The sequence below is a fragment of the Paramisgurnus dabryanus genome, chromosome 9, assembly GCF_030506205.2.
Source record: "Paramisgurnus dabryanus chromosome 9, PD_genome_1.1, whole genome shotgun sequence".
Lineage (NCBI taxonomy): Eukaryota > Metazoa > Chordata > Actinopteri > Cypriniformes > Cobitidae > Paramisgurnus > Paramisgurnus dabryanus.
The window spans coordinates 3,177,406-3,205,140 of record NC_133345.1 but is presented as its reverse complement, the minus strand read 5'-3'; the positions used below and the strand labels follow the sequence as shown (position 1 = coordinate 3,205,140).

At 37.4% G+C, this 27,735-nt stretch overlaps 1 protein-coding gene across 1 annotated transcript; it reads right to left on the bottom strand.

Moving 5' to 3' along the window:
- Positions 1–1,603: 1,603 nt before the first annotated feature.
- LOC135752863 (uncharacterized) lies at positions 1,604–26,518 on the bottom strand. Its single transcript, XM_073815845.1, has 40 exons — positions 26,138–26,518; positions 25,875–26,037; positions 25,500–25,692; positions 25,317–25,382; positions 25,147–25,212; positions 24,951–25,016; positions 23,891–23,956; positions 23,697–23,762; positions 23,504–23,569; positions 23,311–23,376; positions 23,118–23,183; positions 22,924–22,989; positions 22,728–22,793; positions 22,532–22,597; positions 22,338–22,403; positions 22,143–22,208; positions 21,948–22,013; positions 21,752–21,817; positions 21,557–21,622; positions 21,362–21,427; positions 21,167–21,232; positions 20,972–21,037; positions 20,776–20,841; positions 14,738–14,843; positions 14,515–14,585; positions 12,439–14,404; positions 12,157–12,231; positions 11,371–11,403; positions 11,141–11,203; positions 10,765–10,815; positions 10,622–10,654; positions 10,427–10,489; positions 10,051–10,101; positions 9,908–9,940; positions 6,037–6,069; positions 5,813–5,869; positions 5,437–5,487; positions 5,294–5,326; positions 4,072–4,134; positions 1,604–2,760 (listed from the first exon to the last, which is right to left on the bottom strand). The coding sequence occupies exons 1-40, from the start codon at positions 26,253–26,255 to the stop codon at positions 2,501–2,503; spliced, it is 4,836 nt and encodes a 1,611-aa protein (XP_073671946.1). The 5' UTR covers positions 26,256–26,518; the 3' UTR covers positions 1,604–2,500.
- Positions 26,519–27,735: the final 1,217 nt, after the last annotated feature.

Sequence of the window (27,735 nt, the reverse complement as noted above, 5' to 3'; positions counted from 1 at the left end):
GTTGTTGTCTGATATGTCGGCTCAATTATGACTTGTGTTGGACTTTAAGGCGTCCATTGCATGTTCATAATTTAGAGGAAAGGCAAAAGATACAAATATCTAAGTTCAAATATTTATTGATCAGATATGAAAAAGTTTAACAGCGCGCTGGGTCCTCTCAAGTAGCGAACAACCAGCTCAGGAAGTAACATGCATATTTATAAAATATGTGACGTCGATCTTTCTTCAGAAAATCTCCACCCACAAAGGCCGTTCCCCTCGTCCATCTGACTCCATCACCAAACCCAATTTTAGCCTGTAGGCAAAGATGGACACACATAGACAAAGAAAAAACAAACTGTTCTCCTCTCATCCCTGGGAGCCCTGCAGTTCCTCTCTAGTACTCCTCCACTTCACATATGATTAACTTCACATAGCATGTTATAATGCTTTCTTAAAAACAAATCATTAATAAAACATTCATTTATAAAAAACATAAGCTGTAAGATGAAAGTGATTATTATGTAAAACATATTTCAATATCATGACATCATTTCATTATTCGTAAAATTGGTTATATGAATTAGGCACACATTAACTTCTTTAGATAGATAAACACATATTAAATCTTTTACTGCAATACTACTTCTAAGGAAACACTTTAATCATTATTAAAAACCATCTGTTAGGAAAGAAAACACACACACACACACACACACACACACACACACACACACACACACACATACGGGTTTATGTGTATTACAAGGACACTTCAGCCCAAACCAGTTTTTTGGTGTATTAGGGGGACACCCCTTTCCACTTGCTCTACAGAGTTGTGGTGCATATCAAAAAAATTTGTTTTAGCCACACAACACAGATTTCACTTCAGAATTCGTTTACACTCAACACAAGTGATATTGTAACAACCTGACAAAATACATAATTATGAGGACATATTATAATTACATGCAAGCCCCGCCTGTGACACAAACCTCTATTATGAGGACAGTAGCTATAATACACACACACATGCCATTATCATGTATTGAAGGGACACACATGTATTAATAGGACATATCTAAACGTACACAAAATTAAGGCATTGAATATTAAAATAACATTGCTGACCTTAGGATGAATAGTATAAACTTTAATATATTTGTGAACTCTTATGAGACTACTGTCAGTAAAACCCTTCTGGTCACAAAGTTCTGGTCTGTTAATAATGCCCTGAAAATAAAAACTTTAAAAGGTAGTAAACAGTTTTCTTATTTTGCTCCTAAACTTTGAAAGCCACCACAGCCTTGTTCAGAATTTAGACACACTTGATCATTTTAAGTCTACAAACTCATCTCTTTAACCAAGCATACACATAATTCAATGCAAAAACAATTTAATGACGCAATAATTAACTCAATCAGAATCAAGATTAACTATTTTTCTGTTTATCTTTTACACTGAGTGTGAATGTGTGAGCTTCACCTTCCAATGTCTTATCCTTGGACAACCATATATTTTTATATGCACCCCCAGGAACACCTTTAATTGAAATATTGAAAAACCCAAACACAAGCATGAAAACATTGTATATTATAAGGACAAAAGTGATCTATGAGGACAAACGGTTTAACACAAACACAAGCCTGAAAACATTGTGTATTATAAGGACAAAAGTGAACCATGAGGACAAACGGTTTAACCCAAACACAAGCCTGAAAACATTGTGTATTATAAGGACAAAAGTGATCTATGAGGACAAATGGTTTAACACAAACACAAGCCTGAAAACATTGTGTATTATAAGGACAAAAGTGAACCATGAGGACAAACGGTTTAACACAAACACAAGCCTGAAAACATTGTGTATTATAAGGACAAAAGTGATCTATGAGGACAAATGGTTTAACACAAACACAAGCCTAAAAACATTGTGTATTATAAGGACAAAAGTGAACCATGAGGACAAACGGTTTAACACAAACACAAGCCTGAAAACATTGTGTATTATAAGGACAAAAGTGAACCATGAGGACAAACGGTTTAACACAAACACAAGCCTGAAAACATTGTGTATTATAAGGACAAAAGTGAACTAGGAAGACAGACAGTTTAACAAAGTGAAAACAACATTCTCAGGTCTGTTGTAACTGCAAACACAAGCCTTATCCAGGGACTGCAAGTCACTGTGACTGGTGCAAATTAATGACATTTATTAAAATAATAATACATCAAAATATTTTGATTTTAAATGGGCAAAACTTATTTCAAATCATAGTTTGTTTTCCTACATATATATATAAAATGCAAGAACATATAACAGTACACCAAGTATGGTAACAAGTAGCAAAGTTTAATGTGTACTTTACTTTTTCAAATAAAAAAATAAAAAATAACCAAAAATGCCTTGAGGTACCATTTACCTTTGATGAACCTAAAATTAACAAAGCAATGAACTTTAAAATTAACAATGTATAACCTTGCTCATACATATAAAACCAAAATTACCACCATCAGAACACTAAATGTTTTGTGCCTGTCTCTTTCTCTTCTCTGTCAGACCCCTATTTCTTACGAAGTCTCTAATATTTTGTAAAGACCGATTAGCCAATGCAGGATGCTCAGCATTCTTGCACTGCTGACAATCAATTTTAGTAGCAAGTTTTCCCTGTGTAATATGTTTTTTAAAGTGTCTCATTACTGCTGTGATTTCAGTTGGAGACCATTGCTGTTTTTGTTTCCTTCTGGCATTCTTCTTTTCAGCAGGATTTACAGGAACGACTACAAAAGAGAAAAACAGATTCCTACGATAAACACATTGCCTAGATTTCATCTTTTATTCTTCCAACCAGTCTAATAATTATCTTTAGTCTAGCCAAGTGGTTCCCAAACATGAGGTGACAATAGGGGGTAGGCGAATAAAATGCTAGTTAATTTTACTCTAAAATAACATTAAAATCAGTACTGTCAGTATTTACTCTATTTTGCAATGAAATGATAGTTCTAATGAAAACCACAGCAGAACTACAACACGCATATGTGTTTCAAGAACAATTATGCAGCTAATATTTAAAAGTTTTATTTAGTTTTACCATCTTTGCATTTTTCTCTATTTAACATTTTTCTTTAAAACATTAATTATTTTTTATTTGTTTTTTAAAAAGGTAAACAAAAATGCAAATATTGTCCCTTAATGGTAAAGGTGTGACTGCAGTTGAAGTGGAAGAGAGGGGGTAGCCCTTCAGGCTAAAAGTTTGGGAACCACTGGTCTAGCCCATAGATATATATATATATATATATATATATATATAGATATATATATATATATATATATATATATATATATATATATATATATATATATATATATATATATATATATTTATATATATATTTATATATATATATATATATATATATATATATATATATTTATTTATATATATATATATATATATATATATATATATATATATATATAAAACTAGATGCCGCCTTCAAGCGCTCCAGGCACGTAGATTGTTATAAGCTTTATAAATTATTGCATTTTATGTCGTGTTTGCTAACGTTCCTGTTTAGCAGTTTAAAAAAAACATCAACCAAAAATATTTAAAAGGGTTTTTACCACTATTTTTATTAGCTTGTGTATGAATTTTTTTAACATTAAAGATAACCATAATCATATAAAAATCATTTGCTTTAACTCTACGGCAGATGTAGACCATTATACACAGACATAGCTACCCCTGCAGACTCATTCAGCAGCTCTGTGCACAGACCTGCTTGGCGTGGTTTCCAGAACGCTGTAACATTACATAATACAATTCTATTCTCAACACTATAACCTTACATTTTTATTTTAAATCTTTATTATGCTAAAGACAGCTGGCAATTTTTTTAACCTTTAAACCACAGAAGAAAAATACACTGCAAAAGTTTAAAAGTAGTGTAGTTTAGTGGGATGTCATGGACTTTGACTGTTCTAATATGAATAATGGCGTATAGCGGCTCATAGAAGCAGATACTAAAGTGGCTCGATCTACACGATTGTCAAATAAAGTGTTCATTGTGCATTTTTGTTGGTGTTTTTACCAGCTTGTTCATTCTCTTCCCTACTGCTGGACGACTTCTTCTTTTTACTTTTTTGGTAAAAAGCTTAAAAACAAAACAGAAACACATGAACATCTAATTTAAATCAATCAGGCAAATGCAAAAAGTCATCCAGACCAAAATCTAGATTATATACAGTGCTCAGCGTAAATGAGTACACTCCCTTTGAAAAGTAACATTTTAAACAATATTTCAATGAACACAGAACAATTGTCCGAAATGTTGACAAGACTAAGCTTAATATAACATCTGTTCAACTTATAACATGAAAGTATGGTTAATAATTTAAGTGAACATACAGATTTTTCAGTTTAACTCAAATCAGAGTAATGCAAAAATGAGTACACCCGACTGAAAGTGTTTGAAGCAAAGCAAAATTTTAGACTACAAATGTCTAATTTAACAAGAATTCAAACACAGGTGAGTCTAATTATTCATTACACAGGTGTCCAGCAGACAGTTGACTATAAAAAGGTGTTAGGCTACATCCCATTCCATGCTGTAAGCAATGGCACCACATGGAAGAGTATTTCCCATGACACAATATGGCGTACACTGCACAGGAATGCCATGCATGGGTGCCATCAATGAAAGAAACCTCTCCTAAAGGCCAGGCACCCTTGGTTGTCATGAAAATGACAATGATCCTAAACACACATCTAAGGCCAATGGTGGATTCTGAAGAAAAACAGGGTAAAAGTGATTCAGTGGCCAAGTATGTCTCCTGATCTGAATCCAATCAAACACCTAATTCTGAAGAGAAAAGCTGAGCATCACTCTCCATCCAGCATCCAATTTCTAAAAGAGGTCATTCTTGAAAATTTGAAAAAGATGGATGTCGCAAAATGCTGTCAGCTTGTCCATTCCATGCCTAGAAGTCTTGCTGCTGTCATTAACAATCATGGAGGCCATACAAAGTACCAGATATAGTCTACTTGTTGTGGGGTGTATTCAATTTGGCATCACCCTAATTTAAGTTAAATTATTATTTTTACTTTCATGTTATAAGTTAAAAAGATGCTATATTAAACTTAGTCTTGTAAACATTTTGGACAATTGTTTTGTGTTAATTGAGATTAAATGTTACTAATTAAAGAGGGTGTACTAATTTATGCTGAGCACTGTATGCCACTGATTTTAAGATTCGACTAGCATTTATATATCCTTAAAATGGATTAGTTAAAAACTTTCCGTCTTGTCTTACCTGCAGCTGTGCTTTCTAAGGCAGGGTCATCATCTGTGAAAGGGATAATAAAATACTATAACATACAGAAGGTACTGCTTGGTCTACATGAACTGAATCAAACCTTGCTAAACATGCTAGTCAAATAAGATAAATGTCCATACCATCTGAGGTGCCTGGAAGATCCTCGACAGGTCGCCTAACTCGCTTTAGTGCTGTGGTATGAATAATATAGTTTACTAGTAAGGTTTTGGTGTCACATGTTTATTTATATACAAGCATAAACTAGAGTAAAAACCATGATGACTAGATCTCATCTCACTATTCTTTCAACTAGTCTAATAATTATCTTTGGTCTAGTCTTGTTAGAATGATTGCTAGTCTTGACTAAAGTGCTGAGTGGCTGTTTTGGCCTGCTTGTGTTTATTAGGGAAGCAAATATAAAGGTAAGATTTTACAATTTTTGTAAAGGAGTTTAAATATGATCTACATGACTGTCTAATAAAGTGTTCATTGTGCATTTTTGTTGGTGTTTTTTACCAGCTTGTTCATGCTCTTTCCTATTGCTGGACTTCTTTTTACTTTTTTGGTAAACAGCTTAAAAACAAAACAGAAACACATGTTCATCTAATTTAAATCAATCAAGCAAATGCAAAAAGTCATCTGGACCAAAATCTAGATTATATATGTCACTGAATTTTAAATGCGACTAGCATTTATATATCCTTAAAATGGATTAGGTAAAAACTTCTGTCTTGTCTTACCTGCAGATGTGCTTTCCAAGGCAGGGTCATCATCTGTGAAAGGGATAAAAAAAATACTGTAACATACAGAAGGTACTGCTTGGTCTACATGAACTTAATCAAACCTTGCTAAACATGCTAGTCAAATGAGATACATGCCCACACCATCTGAGGTGCCTGGAAGATCCTCGGCAGGTCCCTAACTGGTTTTATTGCTGTGGTATGAATAATATAGTTTACTAACGATACCCTCAGGAATACCAAAATTTCGAAAAACATGATTAAAGAGGGCCTCAGGTGCCTCAAGGATGGTAGGAAGTTTGGGCAGAGGAATTGATTTGCATCCTTTGGAGAATCGGTCCACAACGACTAAAATGCAGGAGTCTTCTGGGGGTGTTGGTGATGGCGCAGACAGAGCAATCCTTGACATACCGTGATACATCCTGAGAGAGGGAAGGCCACCAGTACCGATGACTGAGGAGCACGAGGGTACGCCTGCTACCTGGATGTCCAGAGCCCGGAGCACAGTGCGCTGAGTCCAGAAGTTCAGTACGTAGGTGTTGAGGCCTTCGGGGGTCTCCGGCAGAGTGGGATGGTGTACGTTTTTCTGGTTAATCTGTTCATTGATATCCCAGACGATGGGACTCAAACAACACGGTGGGAGGTAATATGGGTTCAGGTAAGGTGTCTTCAGAGGAGGCACTATGGATGCGAGAGAGGATATCAGCTTTGACATTCTTATTACCAGGTCAGTAGGAAACAATCAAATTAAAGCGGGTGAAGAAGAGGTCCCAACGTGCCTGTCGGGGGTTTAGTCTTTTGGCTTCTCAAAGATATTCCAGATTGCGATGGCCCTTGATAACTCCAAACTGGTGCTTAGCTCTCTCCAGCCAGTGCCTCCACTCTTCGAGAGGAGTTTAATGGCGAGCATTTCTCTCTATGTCATAGTTCTGCTCCGCCGGAGACAACTTCCTGGAGAAGTAAGCACATGGGTGAAGTATAGGAGGATTCCCCTGCTGCTGATATAGGACAGCTCCAACTACGGTGGAGAACGTGTCAACTTCAACAAAGAAAGGGCGATCTGGGTTAGGGTGGATCAGGACTGGTGCAGATTGGAAAGATTCTTTGAGGAGATCAAATGCTGAGATGGTTTCTGGAGACATGGTTAGCGTCTTGGGACAACCCTTTAATGCAGAGGTAAGGGAGGACTGATTAGACTATAGTTATTATTGAATCTTCTGTAGAAGTTGGCAAAACCCAGGAAACATTGTAGATCTTTCACAGAAGAAGGTGAGGGCCAGTCCTGGATCGTCTCTACCTTACGTTGATCCATCTGTAATCCTTGTTGATTGAGTATATAACCCAGTAATTGGACGCTGGTGGTGTGGAACTCGCATTTCTCCAGTTTTAGATATAGTTGATGTCCAGGTAGCAGGTTAATGGCGCAGTCCCATGGCCGGTGAGGTGGTAACTTTGTAGCTATCTGCTTACTGAACACATCCTGGAATGCCCAGTAGTCGGTGGGTATCTCCGTTTGGTGTTAAACTGAAGGACTCTTCACAGATGTGTAATAGACGGGGTAGAATGTTTCAGCAGAGTTGAAGACAGAATATTTTAAAAATTTCTGGATGGGAATAAGACAGGATTGGAAGCAATAATTTCCCCAACTGAGGACCTCACCGGTGCGCCAGTTAAATGTGGGTTGGTGTTAAATAATCCAAGGGCATCCCAGGATGACGTCAGCGGTGGATTCATCCACCATCAAAAAGGAGATCTCCTCTTTATGTAACATCAAAACATCCAGTCTGAAGAGTCATGTTGGGATGCGACCCTGGCCCAGCGGTTTCCCTTGTATTGTTTGTACCTTGAGTTTCTGCTGACAAAGCTTACGTATGTTCAATTCTTGAAGGAGTTGTGTGGAAATGAAGTTGGCCACTGAACCGGAATCGATGAGGCCTTGCACGGAGACACAGACACAGTAGGTTAACAGATGTACAGTGGTACGATTGAGAGTTTCAACTCTAGGGAGTATTTGAATGGAACTTACTGCCGGGTGCAAAGGTCGAATGGGGCATTCACGGATGAGGTGTTTGTCTCCACTGCAGTAAAGGCAGAGCTTGAGCTGGATGCGATGGAAGCATTCAGTGGCAGACAGGTGAGTAGAGTCGATCTGCATAAGTTCCAGTGCTGGAGGAATCTGGAGGGGAGCTGAGGCGGATGATTAGCAATGGTAAAGGATTCGACACAGGCTGTAAGACGCTGAGACACTCTTGATAGTTTTCTGGATCAGATTTTCCAATCCCATATTGTCGTTGTAAACCACTATTTGTTGACGTATCTGAGGACTGAGACCATGACAAGAGGCGGTGATCCGAGTTGACTCATTCCATAATATTCTCATTCCAGATATCCATGTAGGATATCTTCGGGTACCAAAGGAGGGTTTATTGGAGGTGAGGGTAAAAGTGACAGACGGACTACCTGAACCAACTCCGCGAAAGGACTCGGAGGAATCCTGCATCGTTGGTCTGGTCTTCTGTCACATACACCATCTGACTGTCTGTCTCTCCGTGTGTAAGTTTGACAAAGTTTATTAAAACACAGATGTAATCAAATGGATAATGGTAAGCAGTATGAAACAGTTCTTCAGATGGTGACTTAGCTGTAGCTTATAGTGTCTCTGTGGTTGTAGTGGTTGTAAGTGGTGAGGATCCGAAGATGAAGAGAAAGAATGGAACGAGGGACAGATGGCGGCGAGGGAATGACAGGTAAGTCCTGAAGGTAAGTTGAGAGGTTTAGTCGTATCATCACTGACAAGACCAGACAAAGGAGTGGCAGTGAGTGAGCTGAATATAAAGTGTAAGGGTGATGAGGTCCAGGTGACGATAATTAAAACTCAGGGAAGTGAGAATAAGTGGGTGGAGTGAATGGGGATGCTGGTGATGGAGATGCAGTCCTGACACTTTGAAGGATAAAGTACATTCATAACAACAAGTGCAATAAACATGAAACACGATAACTATGCTAAAAATAACAAGGTAAAAAATACAGAGCAGCCTTGTGAGAGAAATGGCCCTGTTTCACTTGGTATGTCTGTATTCTGTGGATAGTGCTGTTCAAAATATCTGTTTCATTTCATAGTGACATTTGCTATTTCCAATCTCACTGCAAATCAAACAGAAGGGCTTTGTGCTAAATTTGGGCAAAATAAACACATACTTTTCTGTCCAGTCTTCTTTAAAAACTCTATTTTCTCCGTCAACTTTTCTTTTTTAGAAACTAGCATCCTCAACCATCTGAATGCTCACACCATAAGGAAGTGGCGGTTCCGCTCTCATTACGTCAATGGTCAGTATGTCACAGGCTTACTGGGTGTCATGGCTACAGCTTCACACAGGAAATTTTTTAATAACTCGTTTTATTTTTGGACCAGGAATACTCTTATTAAATCTAAAAAGAAAACTAAACTAGACAAATTGTTTAATATGCGTTTTTAACGTAGCAAAAAAACACATTTAATTCATCATACTGTATAGAAATTAATGCACTTGAAATATGAAGTGCACGCAGGTCCGGAACAAGTTCACTTCGGGTCCGGACTTGAGTCTAGACTTTGAGATCCCCCACGATTGTCAAATAAAGTGTTTATTGTGCATTTTTGTTGGTGTTTTTTTAACAGCTTGTTCATGCCCTTCCCTATTGCTGGACTTCTTTTAACTTTTTTGGTAAACAGCTTAAAAACAAAACAGAAACACCTAATTTAAATCAATCGAGCAAATGCAAAAAGTCTTCCAGACCAAAATCTAGATTACATATGCCACTGATTTTTAGATTCGACTAGCATTTATATATCCTTAAAATGGATAAGTTAAAAACTTCTGTCTTGTCTTACCTGCAGCTGTGTTTTCCAAGGCAGGGTCATCATCTGTGAAAGGGATAAAAAAATACTGTAACATACAGAAGGTACTGCTTGGTCTACATGAACTGAATCAAACCTTGCTAAACATGCTAGTCAAATAAGATAAATGTCCATACCATCTGAGGTGCCTGGAAGATCCTCGACAGGTCCCCTAAATCGCTTTAGTGCTGTGGTATGAATAAAGTTTACTAGTAAGGTTTTGGTGTCACATGTTTATTTATATACAAGCATAAACTAGAGTAAAAACCATGATGATGACTAGATCTCATCTCACTATTCTTTCAACTAGTCTAATAATTATCTTTGGTCTAGTCTTGTTAGAATGATTGCTAGTCTTGACTAAAGTGCTGAGTGGCTGTTTTGGCCTGCTTGTGTTTATTAGGGAAGCAAATATAAAGGTAAGATTTTACAATTTTTGTAAAGGAGTTTAAATATGATCTACATGACTGTCTAATAAAGTGTTCATTGTGCATTTTTGTTGGTGTTTTTTACCAGCTTGTTCATGCTCTTTCCTATTGCTGGACTTCTTCTTCTTTTTACTTTTTTGGTAAACAGCTTAAAAAAAAAACAGAAACACATGTACATCTAATTTGTGATCTCTAATTTTTCATTAAATGTATAACTATATACAGTTTTTTTAAATACTAATAAAACAGATTTAAAATAAAAACTTCCGTCTTGTCTTACCTGCAGCTGTGCTTTCTAAGGCAGGGTCATCATCTGTGAAAGGGATAATAAAATACTATAACATACAGAAGGCACTTCTTGGTCTACATGAACTGAATCAAACCTTGCTAAACATGCTAGTCAAATAAGATAAATGTCCATACCATCTGAGGTGCCTGGAAGATCCTCGACAGGTCGCCTAACTCGCTTTAGTGCTGTGGTATGAATAATATAGTTTACTAGTAAGGTTTTGGTGTCACATGTTTATTTATATACAAGCATAAACTAGAGTAAAAACCATGATGACTAGATCTCATCTCACTATTCTTTCAACTAGTCTAATAATTATCTTTGGTCTAGTCTTGTTAGAATGATTGCTAGTCTTGACTAAAGTGCTGAGTGGCTGTTTTGGCCTGCTTGTGTTTATTGGGGAAGCAAGTATGTAGGTAAGATTTTAAAATTTTTGTAAAGGAGTTTAAATATGATCTACACGACTGTCTAATAAAGTGTTCATTGTGCATTTTTGTTGGTGTTTTTTACCAGCTTGTTCATGCTCTTCCCTATCGCTGGACTTCTTCTTCTTTTTACTTTTTTGGTAAACAGCTTAAAAAAAAAACAGAAACACATGTATATCTAATTTACATCAATCAAGCAAATGCAAAAAGTCATCCAGACCAAAATCTAGATTACATATGCCACTGATTTTTAGATTCGAATAGCATTTATATATCCTTAAAATGGATTAGTTAAAAACTTCTGTCTTGTCTTACCTGCAGCTGTGCTTTCTAAGGCAGGGTCATCATCTGTGAAAGGGATAAAAAATTACTGTAACATACAAAACGCTCTGCTTGGTCTACATGAACTGAATCAAACCTTGCTAAACATGCTAGTCAAATGAGATAAAAGCCCACACCATCTGAGGTGCCTGGAAGATCCTCGGCAGGTCCCTAACTCGCTTTAGTGCTGTGGTATGAATAATATAGTTTACAAGTAAGGTTTTGGTGTCCCATGTTTATTTATATACAAGCATAAACTAGAGTAAACACCATGATGATGACTAGATCTCATCTCACTATTCTTTCAACTAGTCTTATAATTATCTTTGATCTAGTCTTGTTAGAATAATTGCTAGTCTTGACTAAAGTGTTGAGTGGCTGTTTTGGCCTGCTTTTTAATAGGGAAGTAGGGTTTTACCATCCAAAGTTTTTACCATTCTTGTAAGATTAATGTTTAATCTGATCAGGTATATACTGCAGAGCTGCAATTTTGGAGGTGAACTGACCCAATTGTCTAGTCATCACAATTTGGCCCTTGTCAAACTCACTCTTTATACTTAGTAATTTTTCACAATTTTAACACATCAACTTTCTGGACAAAATGTTTACTTCCTGACAAATATATCCCACCCATTAATAGGTGCCATGGAGAAGAGAAAATCAGTGTTATTCACTTTACCTGTCAGGGGTCATATTGTTATGACTGATCAGTGTACATAGTGTTGCATCATATGGTAAACTGTACTTTAATAATTTGCCATTGTATATTAATGCACTTACCAATTTCACTTTGTGTTTGCTGATCTGCCTCCTCAGCATCACTGTCATCACTTGAATCAGTTAAGTCTAGGGTTTCTAACAAAAACAAACAATTTGAGTCTTAAGTATAGCAAATGTTAGGAGCAAATAAAAGTATCAAATAATTCTGAAACTATTACTTTGGTTAATATATATTGTCTGTATGTACCTTAGCATATACACTTGATAACCTTTACAATAAAATATACTATAAACCATGCAGCAAAAATCACAAAAATCAAATTTTAACTTTAATAGACTTACCTTCAATGTCAATTTCTTCAAGTGATTTGCCTTGAAGACTTGTAAGAGAACCTTTTTCCATGGCAAGAAGAAGTTTAGAAATTTTTGCCAGCTGGGTTGTAGCCTCTGGAAGCCTGTAATATTCCCTGTGGACACGTATATCATGGCCCAAGAAGTCTGCCACTTGATCCAACTCATGGTTTTTTAAGTTCAGGACCTGTGATAATGTTGCTACATGCTTGCGCAGCTGTGTTGACCGGAGGAGCTCAGGGTTCTGGGCACCACACTCTTCTGCGTAAATCCGTAGACTGTCTTGACCTCGATATGAAGTCAAACATCTGGGTCTTGCAAAAAGAAATGTATTGTCTTGTGGAACTCCACACTCTTGTCTTTTGCTTATCAGAAGTGTTAAAGCATCGACCATGTCTGGTGATAGCAAAATTGCTACTTTACGCCCCCTTTTCCCCCTAATTTCTACTCTACTGAAATGTGAGCAAAGTTTCTGCTCAAATGCTGTAAGGCCAACAGCAACATCTTTGTGAAGAGGAGTTGTGTCCCTCTCCAGGAAACATTTTAATTGCATCCTTGCAACTTCTCCTACACGTCGTCGATTGAACAGAATAATTTTGGCAAGAGTCGATCTGCACAGTTCTCCATAGACTTTTGTTGAAGCAGTCTTCTTCAAGTTGTCAGTAGCTAAATCAGCGACTGTTTCGAGATGTTGATGAAGACGCTGAACATCTTCTGTAAACGGAAGGGTGGATGGTTTATTAAAATGACCTTCATGTAAAGTGGTTAAAGCACCATGAGACACAAGTTCCGACCATTTCGAATTAACCAACTTTTTGAAAGTCTGAGTTGACTTAATCCTTGCATCATCTTCAGCCATTAACGCTCTACAGTGTATGATGTCACATAACTTGTTCAAAGAGTGACCAAGCTTAAGAGCAAGGCTTGGAGTCTGGTAAGTGTGTTTTGCTGCATCATACCCAGATACTCTTTTGACAGCCTGTATAAGCATCTCAAAATTTGCAGGCTTAACAGCATCCTCAATCGTATGCAATGAGAATTGCTTTCTCAGGACCAACAAAAGTCTTCCAACCTCTCTTAGCTTCTGCCGAATGTAATCATGTTTAGACGGATCTTGGCCATGTTTATTGAAAAATGATTGTGCCAGCTGTAGGATGGTGAAATCACTCCGCACAGCAGCAGAGATGTCATCATCTTTCATTGGTGTTAGGAGTTTCCAAACACTCTGTGACATTTGCTGACAGAGAACTGAATCAGACATTGTCGCTAAAGCCAGTACCTTATTTCTTCCTGGTTGTTCCTGATCCCCTGACTTAGAAGGACAGTTCCGTACATGTCTCCACAATTCTCTGCGTAGGAACATTGCATGGCAATACATGCAATTCACATAATCATTTGGATTGTAATTTTTCTTCGGTTTACGTTTGAGTTTTAACTGCCCCGATCCACTGGCTAAAACACTTGCATTATGTTCATAATTTCCTTTATTTCTTAGTTTGTCCAGCAGTTTCTTACGTTCCTTGGAATGCTTCGGCAAGGCCAGAGCCCTAGCAACATCCATATTTGTGTTTTCATGAATTTTTAGGTGTCTTGTGAATTTCGATTGGGGCTTTCCACAAATATAACAGTAATTCTTATGTCCTGAAGTGGATATTTCAGAGGATGGTACTGATGGACCTTCCCCACATTCTGTGGTATCCTCAGACCCTATATTATCAATCCCTGTTTTGTTGGGTACCTGCTCGCCTTTCCTGCATGACTTTTTCAGTTGTGCTGTGCAGACTGCATCTTCAGGTAGGGAATCTTTTACTAAGACGCTTTCTTGGCAGTCTATGTTGGAGAGTGGTTTAGGGCACTCTAGTTCTAAAGACACCATGTCCGACTCCGAATCCTCTGAAAAACTACTGGGAACATAGTCCTTATCTGAGTCCTCCTTAAATAATTCTTCTTCAGAATTCTATAATAGAAAACAAATATTTATTAAATTAAAATATAGATATTACATACTTTTAAAAAGTATTATTAGTGAACTATTATTTTAAAGATTATTTGATAAAATTCACTTACTGGTTCAAATGAGTCAAGGTAAGGCATCACATTCTTGTTGTAGCAAGATTTATGCCAGAAACATGAGCAAACTAGACAGAATAGTAAATACAAGTTTAGATCCTGAGATTTGCTCTAAATTAGATTGTATCTACCAAAAGGGTTGGGAAATTAATAAATCAATAGAGATTGGTAACACATTACTGTACACATTAGAGTATCTTAGTTAAAACATGATACTTACTCTTACACTTTACACCAATCCATTTTAATGCAGAATACGGCCCACTACAGCTGGCACAATTATCCAAGCTTGACACGGTTGAAAGAATGATGTCATGTTTGCAAATCTGTTGAAAAAAATAATAACAATAACAAAATCTATTAAAAAATTGAATTAAAATGAATCTGATTAACCCATCTAAAGTGAAGTAAACTTCAAAAAGATGTTAAAAGTTTAACTAAAAGGTTTGGGGTTTAAATTAATTAAATATCATAACCAATGTAGGTTTTATCAGTAAATTATGAGTAAATATAACATCCAGTCTGACTGTAGTAAACTAAACCTCGATCTTCAACCAACCCCCACAACATGACATTTACAGTAAATATAAGGACATAAAACACCACACATATTCCAATCTGGCTGTAGTAACCCAAACCTGGATCTTCACCCAACCCCCACAACATGACATCAACAGTAAATATGAGGACATAAAACACCACACATATTCCAATGTGGCTGTAGTAACCCAAACCTGTATCTTCACCCAACCCCACAACATGACATCAGCAGTAAATATGAGGACATAAAACACCACACATATTCCAATCTGGCTGTAGTAACCCAAACCTGGATCTTCACCCAACCCCCACAACATGACAACTACAGTAAATATGAGGACATAAAACACCACACATATTCCAATCTGGCTGTAGTAACCCAAACCTGTATACTCACCCTACACCCACAACATGACATCTACAGTAAATATGAGGACATAAGACACATTACATATTCCAATCTGGCTGAAGTAACCCAAACCTGGATCTTCACCCAACCCCCACAACATGACATCAACAGTAAATATGAGGACATAAAACACCACACATATTCCAATCTGGCTGTAGTAACCCAAACCTGTATCTTCACCCAACCCCCACAACATGACATGAAGAGTAAATATGAGGACATAAAACACCACACATATTCCAATCTGGCTGTAGTAACCCAAACCTGTATCTTCACCCAACCCCCACAACATGACATCAACAGTAAATATGAGGACATAAAACACCACACATATTCCAATCTGGCTGTAGTAACCCAAACCTGTATCTTCACCCAACCCCCACAACATGACATTTACAGTAATTATGAGGACATAAAACACCACACATATTCCAATCTGGCTGTAGTAACCCAAACCTGGATCTTCACCCAACCCCCACAACATGACATCAACAGTAAATATGAGGACATAAAACACCACACATATTCCAATCTGGCTGTAGTAACCCAAACCTGGATCTTCACCCAACCCCCACAACATTACATTTACAGTAAATATGAGGACATAAAACACCACACATATTCCAATCTGGCTGTAGTAACCCAAACCTGGATCTTCACCCAACCCCCACAACATGACATCAACAGTAAATATGAGGACATAAAACACCACACATATTCCAATCTGGCTGTAGTAACCCAAACCTGGATCTTCACCCAACCCCCACAACATTACATTTACAGTAAATATGAGGACATAAAACACCACACATATTCCAATCTGGCTGTAGTAACCCAAACCTGGATCTTCACCCTACCCCCACAACATGACATCAACAGTAAATATGAGGACATAAAACACCACACATATTCCAATCTGGCTGTAGTAACCCAAACCTGGATCTTCACCCAACCCCCACAACATTACATTTACAGTAAATATGAGGACATAAAACACCACACATATTCCAATCTGGCTGTAGTAACCCAAACCTGGATCTTCACCCAACCCCCACAACATGACATCAACAGTAAATATGAGGACATAAAACACCACACATATTCCAAACTGGCTGTAGTAACCCAAACCTGTATCTTCACCCAACCCCCACAACATGACATCAACAGTAAATATGAGGACATAAAACACCACACATATTCCAATCTGGCTGTAGTAACCCAAACCTGTATCTTCACCCAACCCCCACAACATGACATTTACAGTAAATATGAGGACATAAAACACCACACATATTCCAATCTGGTTGTAGTAACCCAAACCTGGATCTTCACCCAACCCCACAACATGACATCAACAGTAAATATGAGGACATAAAACACCACACATATTCCAATCTGGCTGTAGTAACCCAAACCTGTATCTTCACCCAACCCCCACAACATGACATTTACAGTAAATATGAGGACATAAGACACCACACATATTCCAATCTGGCTGTAGTAACCCAAACCTGGATCTTCACCCAACCCCCACAACATGACATCAACAGTAAATATGAGGACATAAAACACCACACATATTCCAATCTGGCTGTAGTAACCCAAACCTGTATCTTCACCCAACCCCCACAACATGACATCAACAGTAAATATGAGGACATAAAACACCACACATATTCCAATCTGGCTGTAGTAACCCAAACCTGTATCTTCACCCAACCCCCACAACATGACATTTACAGTAAATATGAGGACATAAAACACCACACATATTCCAATCTGGTTGTAGTTACCCAAACCTGGATCTTCACCCAACCCCACAACATGACATCAACAGTAAATATGAGGACATAAAACACCACACATATTCCAATCTGGCTGTAGTAACCCAAACCTGTATCTTCACCCAACCCCCACAACATGACATTTACAGTAAATATGAGGACATAAGACACATTACATATTCCAATCTGGCTGTAGTAACCCAAACCTGTATCTTCACCCAACCCCCACAACATGACATGAAGATTACTCATATTTACATATGAGGACATAAAACACCACACATATTCCAATCTGGCTGTAGTAACCCAAACCTGTATCTTCACCCAACCCCCACAACATGACATCAACAGTAAATATGAGGACATAAAACACCACACATATTCCAATCTGTAGTAACCCAAACCTGGATCTTCACCCAACCCCACAACATGACATCAACAGTAAATATGAGGACATAAAACACCACACATATTCCAATCTGGCTGTAGTAACCCAAACCTGTATCTTCACCCAACCCCCACAACATGACATTTACAGTAAATATGAGGACATAAGACACATTACATATTCCAATCTGGCTGTAGTAACCCAAACCTGTATCTTCACCCAACCCCCACAACATGACATCAACAGTAAATATGAGGACATAAAACACCACACATATTCCAATCTGGCTGTAGTAACCCAAACCTGGATCTTCACCCAACCCCACAACATGACATTTACAGTAAATATGAGGACATAAAACACCACACATATTCCAATCTGGCTGTAGTAACCCAAACCTGTATCTTCACCCAACCCCCACAACATGACATTTACAGTAAATATGAGGACATAAGACACATTACATATTCCAATCTGGCTGTAGTAACCCAAACCTGTATCTTCACCCTACCCCCACAACATGACATCAACAGTAAATATGAGGACATAAAACACCACACATATTCCAATCTGGCTGTAGTAACCCAAACCTGGATCTTCACCCAACCCCCACAACATGACATCAACAGTAAATATGAGGACATAAAACACCACACATATTCCAATCTGGCTGTAGTAACCCAAACCTGTATCTTCACCCAACCCCCACAACATGACATTTACAGTAAATATGAGGACATAAGACACATTACATATTCCAATCTGGCTGTAGTAACCCAAACCTGGATCTTCACCCAACCCCCACAACATGACATGAAGAGTAAATATGAGGACATAAAACACCACACATATTCCAATCTGGCTGTAGTAACCCAAACCTGGATCTTCACCCTACACCCACAACATGACATTTACAGTAAATATGAGGACATAAGACACATTACATATTCCAATCTGGCTGTAGTAACCCAAACCTGGATCTTCACCCTACCCCCACAACATGACATCAACAGTAAATATGAGGACATAAGACACATTACATATTCCAATCTGGCTGTAGTAACCCAAACCTGTATCTTCACCCAACCCCCACAACATGACATGAAGAGTAAATATGAGGACATAAAACACCACACATATTCCAATCTGGCTGTAGTAACCCAAACCTGGATCTTCACCCTACACCCACAACATGACATTTACAGTAAATATGAGGACATAAGACACATTACATATTCCAATCTGGCTGTAGTAACCCAAACCTGGATCTTCACCCTACCCCCACAACATGACATCAACAGTAAATATGAGGACATAAGACACATTACATATTCCAATCTGGCTGTAGTAACCCAAACCTGTATCTTCACCCAACCCCCACAACATGACATGAAGAGTAAATATGAGGACATAAAACACCACATATATTCCAATCTGGCTGTAGTAACCCAAACCTGGATCTTCACCCAACCCCCACAACATGACATCAACAGTAAATATGAGGAAATAAAACACCACACATATTCCAATCTGGCTGTAGTAACCCAAACCTGTATCTTCACCCAACCCCCACAACATGACATCAACAGTAAATATGAGGACATAAAACACCACACATATTCCAATCTGGCTGTAGTAACCCAAACCTGGATCTTCACCCAACCCCCACAACATGACATCAACAGTAAATATGAGGACATAAAACACCACACATATTCCAATCTGGCTGTAGTAACCCAAACCTGTATCTTCACCCAACCCCCACAACATGACATGAAGAGTAAATATGAGGACATAAAACACCACACATATTCCAATCTGGCTGTAGTAACCCAAACCTGGATCTTCACCCAACCCCCACAACATGACATCTACAGTAAATATGAGGACATAAAACACCACACATATTCCAATCTGGCTGTAGTAACCCAAACCTGTATCTTCACCCTACCCCCACAACATGACATGAAGATTACTCATATTTACATATGAGGACATAAAACACCACACATATTCCAATCTGGCTGTAGTAACCCAAACCTGTATCTTCACCCAACCCCCACAACATGACATTTACAGTAAATATGAGGACATAAGACACATTACATATTCCAATCTGGCTGTAGTAACCCAAACCTGGATCTTCACCCTACCCCCACAACATGACATCAACAGTAAATATGAGGACATAAGACACATTACATATTCCAATCTGGCTGTAGTAACCCAAACCTGGATCTTCACCCAACCCCCAAAACATGACATCAACAGTAAATATGAGGACATAAAACACCACACATATTCCAATCTGGCTGTAGTAACCCAAACCTGTATCTTCACCCAACCCCCACAACATGACATCAACAGTAAATATGAGGACATAAAACACCACACATATTCCAATCTGGCTGTAGTAACCCAAACCTGGATCTTCACCCAACCCCCACAACATGACATCAACAGTAAATATGAGGACATAAAACACCACACATATTCCAATCTGGCTGTAGTAACCCAAACCTGTATCTTCACCCAACCCCCACAACATGACATGAAGAGTAAATATGAGGACATAAAACACCACACATATTCCAATCTGGCTGTAGTAACCCAAACCTGTATCTTCACCCAACCCCCACAACATGACATCAACAGTAAATATGAGGACATAAAACACCACACATATTCCAATCTGGCTGTAGTAACCCAAACCTGTATCTTCACCCTACCCCCACAACATGACATCAACAGTAAATATGAGGACATAAAACACCACACATATTCCAATCTGGCTGTAGTAACCCAAACCTGGATCTTCACCCAACCCCCACAACATGACATCAACAGTAAATATGAGGACATAAAACACCACACATATTCCAATCTGGCTGTAGTAACCCAAACCTGTATCTTCACCCAACCCCCACAACATGACATGAAGAGTAAATATGAGGACATAAAACACCACACATATTCCAATCTGGCTGTAGTAACCCAAACCTGTATCTTCACCCTACCCCCACAACATGACAACTACAGTAAATATGAGGACATAAAACACCACACATATTCCAATCTGGCTGTAGTAACCCAAACCTGGATCTCTACCCAATGATTCATTTTTCATAAACACTCACCGGCTGTGATGTTTTACGCCCATCTCCACGGACGAATGAGGCAGGTTCTTCAGTCTCTGAAGTTACCTGTTCAGATTAACAAACAAAGTAATAACAAATTGAATTCTCAACATTTTTGATAAACCATTTTAACAGAAACCTGTGTGTTTGAATGAGAATATATAGATTAAATGATTCACTTTTCATAAACACTCACCGGCTGTGATGTTTTACGCCCATCTCCACGGACGAATGAGTCAGGTTCTTTAGTCTCTGAAGTTACCTTTGTAGATTAACAACGAAGTATTAACAAATTAAGTTCTCAACACGATTGATAAACCATTTTAACAGAAACCTGTGTGTTTGAATGAGAATATATAGATTAAATGATTCACTTTTCATAAACACTCACCGGCTGTGATGTTTTACGCCCATCTCCACGGACGAATGAGTCAGGTTCTTTAGTCTCTGAAGTTACCTTTGTAGATTAACAACGAAGTATTAACAAATTATGTTCTCAACACGATTGATAAACCATTTTAACAGAAACCTGTGTGTTTGAATGAGAATATATAGATTAAATGATTCACTTTTCATAAACACTCACCGGCTGTGATGTTTTACGCCCATCTCCACCGACGAATGAGGCAGGTTCTTCAGTCTCTGAAGTTACCTTTGTAGATTAACAACGAAGTATTAACAAATTATGTTCTCAACACGATTGATAAACCATTTTAACAGAAACCTGTGTGTTTGAATGAGAATATATAGATTAAATGATTCACTTTTCATAAACACTCACCGGCTGTATTGTTTTACGCCCATCTCCACGGACGAATGAGTCAGGTTCTTTAGTCTCTGAAGTTACCTTTGTAGATTAACAACGAAGTATTAACAAATTAAGTTCTCAACACGATTGATAAACCATTTTAACAGAAACCTGTGTGTTTGAATGAGAATATATAGATTAAATGATTCACTTTTCATAAACACTCACCGGCTGTAGTGTTTTACGCCCATCTCCACGGACGAATGAGTCAGGTTCTTCAGTCTCTGAAGTTACCTGTTCAGATTAACAAACAAAGTAATAACAAATTAAATTCTCAACACGATTGATAAACCATTTTAACAGAAACCTGTGTGTTTGAATGAGAATATATAGATTAAATGATTCACTTTTCATAAACACTCACCGGCTGTAGTGTTTTACGCCCATCTCCACGGACGAATGAGTCAGGTTCTTTAGTCTCTGAAGTTACCTTTGTAGATTAACAACGAAGTATTAACAAATTAAGTTCTCAACACGATTGATAAACCATTTTAACAGAAACCTGTGTGTTTGAATGAGAATATATAGATTAAATGATTCACTTTTCATAAACACTCACCGGCTGTGATGTTTTACGCCCATCTCCACGGACGAATGAGTCAGGTTCTTTAGTCTCTGAAGTTACCTTTGTAGATTAACAACGAAGTATTAACAAATGATGTTCTCAACACGATTGATAAACCATTTTAACAGAAACCTGTGTGTTTGAATGAGAATATATAGATTAAATGATTCACTTTTCATAAACACTCACCGGCTGTGATGTTTTACGCCCATCTCCACCGACGAATGAGGCAGGTTCTTCAGTCTCAGAAGTTACCTTCGTAGATTAACAATGAAGTATTAACAATTAAATTCTCAACACGATTGATAAACCATTTTAACAGAAACCTGTGTGTTTGAATGAGAATATATAGATTAAATGATTCACTTTTCATAAACACTCACCGGCTGTAGTGTTTTACGCCCATCTCCACGGACGAATGAGTCAGGTTCTTCAGTCTCTGAAGTTACCTGTTCAGATTAACAAACAAAGTAATAACAAATTAAATTCTCAACACGATTGATAAACCATTTTAACAGAAACCTGTGTGTTTGAATGAGAATATATAGATTAAATGATTCACTTTTCATAAACACTCACCGGCTGTGATGTTTTACGCCCATCTCCACGGACAAATGAGTCAGGTTCTTTAGTCTCTGAAGTTACCTGTTCAGATTAACAAACAAAGTAATAACAAATTAAATTCTCAACACGATTGATAAACCATTTTAACAGAAACCTGTGTGTTTGAATGAGAATATATAGATTAAATGATTCACTTTTCATAAACACTCACCGGCTGTAGTGTTTTACGCCCATCTCCACGGACGAATGAGTCAGGTTCTTCAGTCTCAGAAGTTACCTTTGTAGATTAACAACGAAGTATTAACAAATTAAATTCTCAACACGATTGATAAACCATTTAACAGAAACCTGTGTGTTTGAATGAGAATATATAGATTAAATGATTCACTTTTCATAAACACTCACCGGCTGTAGTGTTTTACGCCCATCTCCACGGACGAATGAGTCAGGTTCTTCAGTCTCAGAAGTTACCTTTGTAGATTAACAACGAAGTATTAACAATTAAATTCTCAACACGATTGATAAACCATTTAACAGAAACCTGTGTGTTTGAATGAGAATATATAGATTAAATGATTCACTTTTCATAAACACTCACCGGCTGTAGTGTTTTACGCCCATCTCCACGGACGAATGAGTCAGGTTCTTCAGTCTCAGAAGTTACCTTTGTAGATTAACAACGAAGTATTAACAATTAAATTCTCAACACGATTGATAAACCATTTAACAGAAACCTGTGTGTTTGAATGAGAATATATAGATTAAATGATTCACTTTTCATAAACACTCACCGGCTGTAGTGTTTTACGCCCATCTCCACGGACGAATGAGTCAGGTTCTTCAGTCTCAGAAGTTACCTTTGTAGATTAACAACGAAGTATTAACAATTAAATTCTCAACACGATTGATAAACCATTTAACAGAAACCTGTGTGTTTGAATGAGAATATATAGATTAAATGATTCACTTTTCATAAACACTCACCGGCTGTAGTGTTTTACGCCCATCTCCACGGACGAATGAGTCAGGTTCTTCAGTCTCAGAAGTTACCTTTGTAGATAAACAACGAAGTATTAACAATTAAATTCTCAACACGATTGATAAACCATTTTAACAGAAACCTGTGTGTTTGAATGAGAATATATAGATTAAATGATTCACTTTTCATAAACACTCACCGGCTGTAGTGTTTTACGCCCATCTCCACGGACGAATGAGTCAGGTTCTTCAGTCTCTGAAGTTACCTGTTCAGATTAACAAACAAAGTAATAACAAATTAAATTCTCAACACGATTGATAAACCATTTTAACAGAAACCTGTGTGTTTGAATGAGAATATATAGATTATGGGCCAGATTTACTAAGCGCTTGCGCCAGCGTAAACCATCATTTTGGCGGTAAATAGCGATGTCGGAATTTACTAAAGACGCGCAGTGGATCATTAGCGCTGAAAAGGTGTGGTCTAGTTCTTTTTGCGACTGACCTGATTGCATATGCATTTCTAGGAGTTTCCCTTTCAGACGCAAACATTTTGGGAGGAGACTATTTAAATGATTCACGCAACGCGATTTACTAATGTTTGCGCATGTGTTATGTATGGCATTTGCGCGACTATTTAACGCCGAAAAAAAGCATGTCTTAAATCATTTTGCGCTCGAAATGGCTGCAATTGTTGTTGCTAGGAGGAGACATCGCAGAAATCAGAGACTGCATGGTAGAAGGGAGAGGATTTCCAGGATCATTTTACCAGATAAGTTCACGCGTCTCTCTGCCTTTATTTATCGGCCTGTATATCACATGCACCTGCAGGAGCATCATCTCTGCTTATTTGCAACCATGCGCTAATTTGCGCTGCTCTTAGTAGTTTGGTTGGTCATTATGGAAATCAGCTGTTGCGCCTGTGTTATTTAATTAGCGCTTTTTTAGTAAATAACCCGCAGATATCACCACTCCCATCAGCGCATTTTTGGAATTGCGCTCATGCGCTAATTTGCCCTGTTTAGTAAATCTGGCCCTAAATGATTCACTTTTCATAAACACTCACCGGCTGTAATGTTTTACGCCCATCTCCACGGACGAATGAGTCAGGTTCTTCAGTCTCAGAAGTTACCTTTGTAGATTAACAACGAAGTATTAACAAATTAAATTCTCAACACGATTGATAAACCATTTAACAGAAACCTGTGTGTTTGAATGAGAATATATAGATTAAATTATTCACTTTTCCTAAACACTCACCGGCTGTGATGTTTTACGCCCATCTCCACGGACGAATGAGTCAGGTTCTTCAGTCTCTGAAGTTACCTTTGTAGATTAACAAACAAAGTATTAACAAATTAAATTCTCAACACGATTGATAAACCATTTTAACAGAAACCTGTGTGTTTGAATGAGAATATATAGATTAAATGATTCACTTTTCATAAACACTCACCGGCTGTGATGTTTTACGCCCATCTCCACGGACGAATGAGGCAGGTTCTTCAGTCTCTGAAGTTACCTTTGTAGATTAACAACGAAGTATTAACAAATTAAGTTCTCAACACGATTGATAAACCATTTTAACAGAAACCTGTGTGTGATTCACTTTTCATAAACACTCACCGGCTGTGATGTTTTATGCCCATCTCCACGGACGAATGAGGCAGGTTCTTCAGTCTCCGAAGTTACCTGTGTAGATTAACAACAAAGTATACTAAAGATCACAAATTTACAACATGATTAAAGCTTATGTTTGAATAATTGTTTAGAGCAAAATAACATTGAAGAAATAACTGTTATCTATACCTGGTGTCTCCATGGCCATTCAGAATCCCCATAGTTATAACAGATTTCTTCCCCAGGACTAATGTCCTTTCTAGCAAATAAACACAAATGGGGCTTTTTGTCCACTGTGATAATTTTCAATTTGCTGTTGGGGTTCACGTGATCATCATTCACAAGACGTCCTAAAGATCCATCTTCTTTGGCAGCATCAACCCTGAAACATTCAAAAAACATAATGCTACTATAACTTAAGTTATAATAACAGATTCAATTACACACCACATAAATGCAAGTCAGTAGTTTTCTATAACTGTTGCTATTACTTGCAGTAATACAGTTTGACTTATAACAGTATATTCGTAAGACATTGTACATTAAATAAAACCATATACATACCATAATTGTTTTCCATTAAAACGGAATTCAAATAAAAACACTTCGAGTGAACTGTCATATAATTTGAGTCTTCTTTCATATTCCTCTTTTTTTATGACCTCTCCTCGGTATTCAAGGAGAAAATCTCCTCTATGAAAGTGAGAAGTGGTGAACACTCCCCGACCTAACAAAGAATTAGTCTGATTAGTCACAGAAAAGTTTTAACTAAAGATTTAGAGCATGGTTGAAAATCCATGACTTAACCATAGGTCTGTGTTACTTACCTTTGAATGAATTGATATATTTTGCTACAAATCCAGCATTGTCTTTACACATTGATGCATAATATACTGCCTCCTCTTCTGGTTTTTTTTTACATCTCCTGGGCCTTATTCCTGCCATTTTCTACAAAGGTCCAGAAAAGCAAGTCATTTTTTTTTGTGATTTATTGTTTTATACATACAATCATCTTACATATTACATAATGAAAGAAACATTCTGTGAAAACAGAGAGGGTTATATATGAAGCTGAAACATTAAAGACCTGAAACCTTAAGAACATAATTAATAACCCATAGTGATCTATAGGCTCAAACTAAGTAAAATTACAACATTAAAGTAATCATACAGTTATAAACATAAACATAACATTTCTTGAGGGCAATTTTTGAAGGGGACACAAATAATACAGCCAAATTTTACATATAAAGGACATGTAATGTTAAACAGAAGAAAACCTTACTACTATTATTAGTGTAGCATGAAGACTGTACCATATGCTCATTATTTCTCTTTGGTTCAATGAAAAAACTGACTAAATGGACCAACATTTTCTTCTTTTAAACTATTTAACTTATTTACTGGAATATTTTTGAAGTTGTTTACAACCAAGTCACCAAAATAAGATAAAAACACACTGAACAAAACCCATCACACAACAGTAAATCTATTAGCCTTATTACAGTTCACATATGCTTATCACAATGATAGTTGTAGTTGGTATGGGTGACTTGGTATACGTTACTGTAAACAAGCTACCAGACAATCTAGGTAAATTTATAATCACTAAAAAGCTTACTCACGGAAAAAATCATCAGTTAACATATCTTTTTGTTGATATAACTAATTACACAGCATCGTCAGTATTAAACACAAACTAATCACTTCGATGTTTTTGAATAAAATAGCCTGGAACTCCTCTCAACCACTGTCTATAGAATAATGTGATCTTGAACGACAATAACTTAAATCGTTATAAACTAAAACAGATTTTAACATAAAGAGTAGCTTTATGCTTATCATTAAACTTACCTTACAGCGATGAGTGATATCGTCGTCGTCTGACATCCACGGAGAAAATTCATCGGTCAGATGGGAGAAAAGGGTTCAGTGTGCAGTGCTTTTTATATATAACTTTGTAAATGTAACATATGGCTATTATTTTATACTTGGATTATATTTCCAATACCGTCGTTGTCGTAGATCAGTGTTTACATCGCTTGAGGTTGACAAATTCCGACATTATGAAGACTTCTGGCGGTCAGCCAATCAGAAGCCGCGATTTCATACACACGTATTAATAATCAATGAGGAGGCGCAGTACCAAGTCCGGCCTACAGAGGCGCACTTCCGATACACACGTCATACACAAATTCAGGTTTATGTGAATTATAAAGACATGTGGAGAAAATTTGGATTTCAGCTCCACCTAGCTGTTGGAGGACTTCTACATTGCCCGAATTATGAGGACACAGGCCATGTCCTTGTAATCCAAAATGTCCTTATAATGTGGCGTGTATTCATATGAAATGTCCTCATAAATCACAAAGACCAACACACACACACACACACACACACACACACACACACACACACACACACA

Bases quoted from the DNA above. Each gene is read 5' to 3' on its own strand.
- LOC135752863 (XM_073815845.1), bottom strand. From the start codon at position 26,255: ATGGCAGGAATAAGGCCCAGGAGATGTAAAAAAAAACCAGAAGAGGAG. The intron at 22,598-22,727 runs GTGAGTGTTTAT...TAATCTGAACAG, and splicing joins GGCGTAAAACATCACAGCCG to GTAACTTCAGAGACTGAAGA. The intron at 10,102-10,426 runs GTAAAAAACACC...TTCATACCACAG, and splicing joins GAAAGAGCATGAACAAGCTG to CACTAAAGCGATTTAGGGGA.